This window comes from Hippocampus comes, unplaced genomic scaffold (genome assembly GCF_001891065.2).
Source record: "Hippocampus comes isolate QL1 unplaced genomic scaffold, H_comes_QL1_v1.1 scaffold150, whole genome shotgun sequence".
NCBI lineage: Eukaryota > Metazoa > Chordata > Actinopteri > Syngnathiformes > Syngnathidae > Hippocampus > Hippocampus comes.
The window spans coordinates 520855-529211 of NW_017805496.1; the positions used below are offsets into that span (position 1 = coordinate 520855).

The window sequence follows — 8357 nt, forward strand, 5'->3', positions numbered from 1 at the left end:
CCAACCCCCCGCCACCTCCCCATACCATGCCATTTCATCACTTTAGCGAGCCGACCTCCTGCCTGGTCTGCTCATCACATTGGTCATTGTCTATGTGTGAAGTCACCAAACCAGTAGTGAGGAGCTCCAGGCATAAACCCAACCCCACTCCGCACCCACCCCCACAACAGCCTCGGGAGAAATGGTGGTTTAGTTGTATTTCTGGTTTCGGAATATGCTTCACTTAAATGCATGAGTCTACAGTGAAACCCGCACATTATTTGGGATTTGTCATTCGCAAATTGACATGTTCAATTTTTTTTTTTAAGTGGGTGGGGGGGGGGCATATCGTGGGTTCACAGTACACAGCACAAGCCTAGATTTTTATTTGATTTATTTTTTAACTCAGTCTTGTGATGTCCACACAGTTTCTCTGCCCATGACTTGGAGGGTGAAGATCAAAAGCCACTTTCAAGCTCCGGCCAGTTTGTACGAAAACATACTCTAAGTTTTTGGCATGTGGGATGAAGCCAAGCACGGGGGGAAAATATGCAAAACCCAGAGTGGAGGGCCAAGAATCAACTGTGTGTCAGACATGCTCACCACCAGGGCAACATACTGCTTGTGAAACTACAATCCAAGTTTTTACAGACTGTAGGAGGGGTGTTCCGTTCTTGGATTCTTCGAATTCATCGTCCAGAAATGTAATACTGTACTAATCAGAATACTGTGTTTTGACTCATGGGGGGGCGTACATAAAGCATATTTTTGCAAAGAAAGTTTTTTATCTTGGCTTCCCATTTAAGGTTTAGGGGTTATGACTTTTAAACCAAAATCAACCATGACTTCCTTCTTGCACCCGATCAAAAATAGCCATGGCTGCTCTAGCGGCAATCCAATGCTGATGCGAACAGGCCAAGCTAGCACGTGAGCCAGTGGTTGCGTGTAACATCGCTCAAGAAAACTGACACCATTGTTCCAGCTCCCCCAACATGACGCCGCGGCCCCCGCCGAAGGCCTCCCCCCACTCCCACCAGCTAATGTTGCAGCTAAAAAGGAACTCATGGAATGGAGTCATGTGAGCGCGCTGGCTTCGCCGATGTATTTACAGTTGTCAGTTGTCCCGAGGGGCAGTCAAGGCAGCACGGGTGAGGTCCCCCAGTGTTTATGTTAGACCTGATATGTGAGTGTGTGTGTGTGTGTGTGTGTGTGTGTGTGTGTGTGTGTGTGTGTGTTTTACACTTACTATATCTATATGACAGTTAAGGCTGATTTGTTTTTATGCTTTACAAATAGTGGTGGCGAGCACATTTTTAGTTCTAACAGTTCAAGGTCAGAGGGAGCATTTCATTGTTTTCATGCCTTTCTATTTGCGGTGATTCATTGATTAATACATTTTACCATTGGTACTTTACTTTCGGATCAATCACAACTTATTTTTATGTTTGTCAAAATTAAGAGCTTTTTTTTTAAAATTTATCACACTGTCAATGTTAACAGCAGTTAACCTACATTTACACTTGAATGAAAGTTCAGGTTCTGACTGAGCGTTTTATTGTTTTACACTTTACTGTTGGCGGTGTTCACTTATTTTTACACTTGCATGACTCAAGCATGCTAAAATGTGACTTGAAACCTTGACTGGCATGATTGATAAAGTTACGTTGTTATCCCCCACCCCGAGGGCCTTATTTTGAGCCCTGAATTAGATGAAGTCTCCAGTGTTTCCATGAAATCCCTCTGTGGATAAAATTCGAAACCGAACAGCGGTGCAGCGGATTGCCCCTTTCGTGCTCCTGTTTCATTCACGTGCTGTATGATGGCATCTGTGTTTATAGAGGCTGCAAAACAAGCCCCTTTGCTGATGTTGCATCGGAATACGCTGCTTCACTTCCACGTGGATCAAAGTTAAGGAACTCACCGAAATAACTGCGGCGAGCCAGTCAAGTCTGGACGCACTCATACAAATGCGCGCGCACCTACTGGCACACACTGTAATGCAATCCACGTGAAGTATAACGCAACCTTGAGGAAGCCAGCCATTTCCTGCACTTAAAGCATCCAGTCTGTGATCTGCAAATGCAGATGCCGCCGGTAGGACTCAAAACCCCACGAACTTAACCACCATCTGGAGTCGTCCATGCAGTTGTGCTGCACGCGTCTTTCCAGTTCAACATAAGCAAGCCACGTCGGCAGCCACTGATGCAACAGTTTCCGCCCAGAAAAAAAAGAAGTGTAGTAGTAACAGCATCCCGCCAGACCTCACTACTGAATGCCAGATTGTGCGTAAAATATGATTTTGGTGCGTAGCTCTGATTTGAGTGCTGCGCAAAAGCAACTGGAACTTTGTATTATTCACGTTTGGAACACGGACTGATTGAGGCAAGTCGTGTCAGAAACTCACCGATGATGATGGCGCACGCGCTCAAAAGTCCGATTTCCTTCTTCAATGTCACCCTATCGTCCTTATTTTTGTCCTTCTTCTTCCTCTTCGCCTCGTCCGCCATCGTCTCTGGTGCCGCTCCACGTCCAGCGGGGGCCCCGAGAGTGTCGACTTCCAATCGCGTCGGAGAGAGGAGCGTTCCCGAGCCTGTGGCGGGGCACAGCCTTTATTAATACGATACACACACTCACACACGCACACACACACACACACACATACGCGTAGCGATGGGAGAGGCATGCGCATGCGCAGCGCCCACCTCCCTCAGGTAGATCGCGTTGCGTCACGTGATCTTGATTTAGCTCCCCAAAAAGCCCACCTGGCTAAAGGGATTATAATCATTATCCAGGATAATTGTTTTACGAATAATTCCAGAATTATTAATTTATGTTCATATTACAATAAAGTCCATAGTGATAGGCTATAAAAATACATTAATGCAATTAATTTCAAACTTAAATTTGAGGTGATGTGTGGGCAAAACCTACGGTGGCCCTGATGGCTGAATTGCTTTACCAAACTGAAGCCAAATCTACAGTTGTATCTGTAATATTAATTAATTCATTTACAACTGAATTTATTCATATTTCAAATCAACATTTCACATTCCAATGGATTAATTAAACAATTAATCTATTCCAGCGCTCTCCAAAATCACGACCATTTGATTGTTGTCTCTAATAAAGACATAGTGAGAATGTAAAAATATAAACAGGTGCTAATATAGAGTAGCATTACTGTATGATGTAACAAGCCGAATCACAACAGCAGTCACATATTTTGCGAACATATCTTCAATCTTTACATCATACAAAACTACGGTATCTCAGTTGAAATGACTATACAACAACAAACTAGGTCATGCTGTACTGCCCCAAAAAAGGGTGCAACCTATTCTGTGTTAATGTGACCAACTAAAAAAGCTGGTTGCACCAGTGCTACCACTCCAAACGTTACTGTAGAGTCTTGTTTATAGATTCTTCCTGTGAACACATTTTGTCAAACTCAACACTTGTGTTTGTTATTTTTATACGCACCTGCAGTCTCATCATACTGACTGGAATTGAGGTTGGCCAACTCCCGACTCCCATTAGCTCTTGGAGATGTCATTAGCCTGGGCGTTCACATACTCTTTCCACTCTGCACTGTGAAAGTGTACAAGGTGGGTCCAATAAAACTATCAAAATATAGAAACATCATCATTGCTTGTGTGTTATTTGGTTACCTGTTGTTGTGACTTCAATGAAGATGAAATTTCATTTTATGACCAATTTAAGCAGAAATCCAGATCAGTCCACATGGATCACATACTTTGTTGGCCTATACATTATTCATTATCCGACACACTTTTGTTGCACCCAAAAAAAATATTTATATACCTGTATATATATTCACTTTTGCGCTGCCTGTGATACTATGTGCAAATAATAAACTACTATGTGCAAATAATAAAGCTCCCAGTTGACTATAATTTGTCAATGGAGGTCACATGGCGGGAGAGAGAGAAGGAACAAGTTTGTGTCGTGTCAGCATTCTGGGCACAAAGCGACCACTTCCTGTTGTTTTAGCTAAGGTGACACAAGGATTTGAAGGTGGAGGAACAATTCCAAAAGCTGTGTTTGTGTAACTTCATCACACACACACACGCACAATACAGTTCAAGGAATTAAATGGCTAAGTTGCATCTGGCAAATTCCAACAAGCGCACAATTAACTTGCAGGGTCACCCTCCTCAGAAAGGAGACTCCCCTTCCCCCTGACATAAAGAAGGGGAGGCGGGGGCAACGGGAACACTGGGCTTCAGTGTGACAGTGAGATGGCACGAGGGAGAAGAGGAGGAAAGACGAAGCCACCAAATGCAGCGGCAGCTTCTACATTCACAACATGTAAGTAAATAATATCGCAGAAGACTCCAAATGAGAAGATGCCACCACATAGCCTGTTTGAGACCTGCAACAGTCACTGAATTGAGAGTCATCATTTAATGTGAGTGCATGCAAATAAGGGAATCATTTCATTCCATCATTTCATTCTATGTAAAAGTATTTGAATTTTGATAAAAACCAGTGCTTCTAAATTATTTTACGTTACGCCCCTCCAAGGAATAAGAAAACATTTCATGTCGCTCCTAACTCTTCACCACAACTATAAAGAATGTCATTTGCCGAAGAAAATGTTAGTACACCTCTGCGTATCATTGTATCCTTGTTAACATTAAAGAAAAATAAATGTAAAAAAGAAAGAAATATAGACCATTTTACCTGGAAATAAATAAAACAAATAAAAGAGAGCACTACTGCCATCTACTGCAGTGGATGTGCAATTACACTTTATTCAAGCACAAAAAAGAAGCATGTCACACTATTTTAGCAGGACGAATTAAAAGCCTTTTTTGTTATTTTTTTTTTTACCCTTTATAATGATGAAACCGCCCAGAAATGTGGAGTTGTCTCAACACCCGCATCCCCCACGGGGACGACGTCCCTGATCCGCGGGGTCCTGATGTATCAGCTTGAACCTTCAACTGTCAAATGAACAGCGATGAATCCATGGTATTCGGCTTTTGAATAGACATTATTTGCCTCTTGTGCTGAGCACCAACAGTGTGACTGAATTAGCCTTTCTAATCTGACACAAATATGTACTGATGAACTCACCAAACACTTGGATTTGTTAAATAAACAATCTGCTTGCCAGTGTTATGCAACACTCACTTACAAAGTAACTGTGTGTTTGTGTGTGCGTGCATGTGTTTGCGTGTGGGTGCGTGCGTGTATGTGTACAAGCCAATTTGGTGTTTCTAGCTGTGCTCATATTGTTGTCGTTCTACGACGCACGCCATTTCGAATGATCGATTTTCCACTTTCCAAAAAGACGACAACCAATTTATGTTGTACTTTTTTAAAAAGAAAACAAACTATTGATGTTGCACTTTGCCAAAAAGAAGAGAAACATTACGGTACACTTTCATGAAAAGATGAGGAATTTATTAATGTTGCTATTTGCTAAAAAGGAGACACGTTACTGATGTTATGCATACTGTAGCAATTTCAGAAGAGGACAAGCGATTGATACCGCCGTTATTCAAGGAAAACATATTGTAGATGTTGCACTTTCCTAAAAAGACGACACGATTTTGATGATACACTTTCATAAAAGAGAAATGATGTTGCGCTTTCGAAAATATAGACAAGCTACTGATGTTGCACTTTCCCAAAAAGAAGACAAATGACTGATGCTGCACTTCAGACAGAAGACGCCATTGATACTTCACTTTTCTAAAAAGAAGACAAGCTGTTGATGGGGCAGTTCACTAAAAATGAGACATATTATTGATATTTAACTTTGAGAGAAAGGAGACATGGTAGTGATGTTGCACTTTCCTAAAAGGAAGCGATCAAGAGAAGTGCATTTTTCCCCTGCAGTGTAAATGGTTAATTTGACTGCATTTTTTTTTTGTGCATGCAGTTGTCATGTTTCTCCTCAATCTCTTGACCGTGTACCTGAAAGCATGTGTAGTTGTGATAAAAAATGTAATAGGCTCCTGTGCGTATGTTTTCTGAGGCTTTTTTTTGTTTTTCACTTCAAATCCTCTCTACTACAGCATCTTCAAAGTGTGACTAGTCATACTTCATTTTACTTTGTTGTATGAGTTAGCATCCGCCTCATTCACACAAATCTGGCGAAATTCTTCAGAGGAGGCGAGAGAGAGCAGGCCATCGTTCCTCACTCTCCGTCATCCTTTCATCCGCCTCTCGAAGCATTCTCACTGTGCCGCCTCCTGGATTTGTTGTGGTTTGTTACCACACGGGGAGCCGGAGTTCTTGCAGGCCGTGAGCGGGGGCGGCATGGCAACGCCGCCTCCGCCGCCGCGCTTCCTGTCGGAGGGTCTAACACCGTTTTTGGGGGGTTTTTTTGGTGTTTTTTTTTTTTTTTTGCCTGCCCTGTGCCCCCCACTTGTGCTTGGAGAGGCGATGCACTCACAGCCGTCTCTGTGCGGCTATTGTGCAAAGACAAATGAGCGGAAAAGGCAAAAGCAGCCTCCGCTCACAGCGCTCACAACACCACAAGCGCTACAATAATTCATGTTATCGCAGAACAATATTAGAAAATACACCACAACCACATTAAGTATTCCCGTTGAGTTATTTCAGCTCAAATGTTTTGTTTCAGGAAAACAAGTGCAATGATTCACTGAAATGTAGTGACTCAAACAACTTAAGAATAAAGAAACATTTGATTTCCTGACAAATGACTCAGATATATATTGTTAAAGTCACACAAAAATAAAAACAAAAGACACCAGCTGTTAAAATTAGCGTGGCCTTCAATCTCTCACAAACAGTATTTATAAATGCAAAGAAAATGAATTTGTAGAACAAATTTGAATAACATGAACCCTCTTTAAATTGTTCCCCAAAATGCATTGTACTCATAACAACTGTAACTCAATTGTTTTGAGTCCCATGCATTTTTGTGATGACTACTGATTTTGGAGATAGGCAAAAAAAAAAAAAAAATTCAGACTGAATGATTCCAACTATTTTACAAGTTTAGGTTATGTTAACTTACTTTGTTTCATTGAGATGTACTGCTAGGTTTGGTTAGATTGTATGTGGCAAAGCAAAAACCAAACAATCGCTAGCTCATTAATACTGATGAACACTACATAATTTAGTGGACAAGATCAAGCAAAAAATCAAGTGTAGGGGAGCACATGACAAAAGTACAACTTGTAACCAAGTCAAAAATTTAATTCTAACAAACCATATTGACTCATACATCATTTTCAAGTCCTCAATGAGGGCTTTGTAGTTGTGTAACTTCAGTATTAATATGTGCCCAAATAAATACACGATGAGAGATTTTATTTATTTATTTTTTTTGATGGACAATGTCCAAAAACTGTCCTAAATTCAGCAGGAACAAGGTCAGCAATTTCAACTGACTCATAGGCGTCATTGAAGCCCTTGAGAGAGGCATTAATGTGACTTGTCCTCACATGATGACACATTCACCCACAAAATGTTTTTAACTCCCAAATTCACCAGTGATTGGGTAAAAAGTAATATTGCCACAAACCCTACTGACTTGCAAGACATATGAAAAGCCTGGCTGATGGCTTTCTATTGATATGTCCTTATTTTGACAACATTTCCTCAGAAAATTCACCAGTCAAGTCAAAAACAAAATTGTGCCAAACCACTTTGACTCATGCTTCATATTAAAGGCACCGATGAGGTTTTTCTAGACATGCAATTATGTCTACACATGTTCACATATATGATACAATGAGGTAGACTAATGAATTGATTGTCTGGAAGGATCACGTGAAAAACTTAATTGCAACAAAGCCCAGTGACTTATGTCATAGTAAAGGATCTCTAATATGCTCATTCAAGACTTGCAGGGTTGGCTATAGGCATAAAAATGATTATATTTTACTTATGGCACAATGGCGACCTAATTTCTTATGAAATATGAGTTATTTTGGTTGTTATTTTATAATCCGGAAGTAAAACGCCCCAACAAAACCCCGCCTCTCCCCACGTGACTGCCGCGCCTCTTTTATGACGTCGCCCTAAACCGGCTGCTGCCAAGGTCGCGTGAACGAATTCATATGAAATTATGTGGCTGCTTTACGCAACGCCCACGAATCAGTAAATAGTAATTAAGTCGCCTGGGAGGCGCGCCCTCATCGGACATGCATGCGCGGGACAAGCGCACTGAAGTGGACTTAGAAAAATGACATAACAGCGAAGCTCCATCCAGGGAGACTGGCGCCGCTGAGGTGGCCGCTCATCGCGCCTCTTTTCCCGGATACGCTTGTCAAGCGTCCCGCTGGCTGCTCGGAAAATGGGCGTGTCTCCTCAGTCTTATACGAATAAGATTGACGACCCAATCTTCAGAGAAGAAATTGCTTTTGAGTTGGATG

The 8357-nt window shown here is 41.7% G+C and overlaps 1 protein-coding gene and 1 long non-coding RNA gene across 3 annotated transcripts in view; one reads left to right on the forward strand and one right to left on the reverse strand.

The window, feature by feature from the left end:
* The window catches only part of slc7a10a (solute carrier family 7 member 10a), an 11805-nt gene extending 9201 nt beyond the window's left edge, over positions 1-2604 (reverse strand). The window contains exon 1 of the mRNA XM_019876411.1: positions 2384-2604. Within this exon, the coding sequence (XP_019731970.1) occupies positions 2384-2486 (103 nt within the window). The 5' untranslated portion in view covers positions 2487-2604. The remainder of the gene's footprint in view (positions 1-2383) is intronic.
* The window catches only part of LOC109519718 (uncharacterized), a 10675-nt gene extending 5109 nt beyond the window's left edge, over positions 1-5566 (forward strand). The window contains exons 2-5 of one of the 2 annotated variants that reach the window (XR_002169015.1): positions 3466-3584; positions 3907-4308; positions 4859-4974; positions 5477-5566. This is a non-coding gene — a long non-coding RNA (uncharacterized LOC109519718). Of the gene's footprint in view, positions 1-3465; positions 3585-3906; positions 4309-4858; positions 5187-5476 lie in introns of those variants that run through there. The other variant, XR_002169014.1, reaches the window with a different exon arrangement.
* Positions 5567-8357: the final 2791 nt, after the last annotated feature.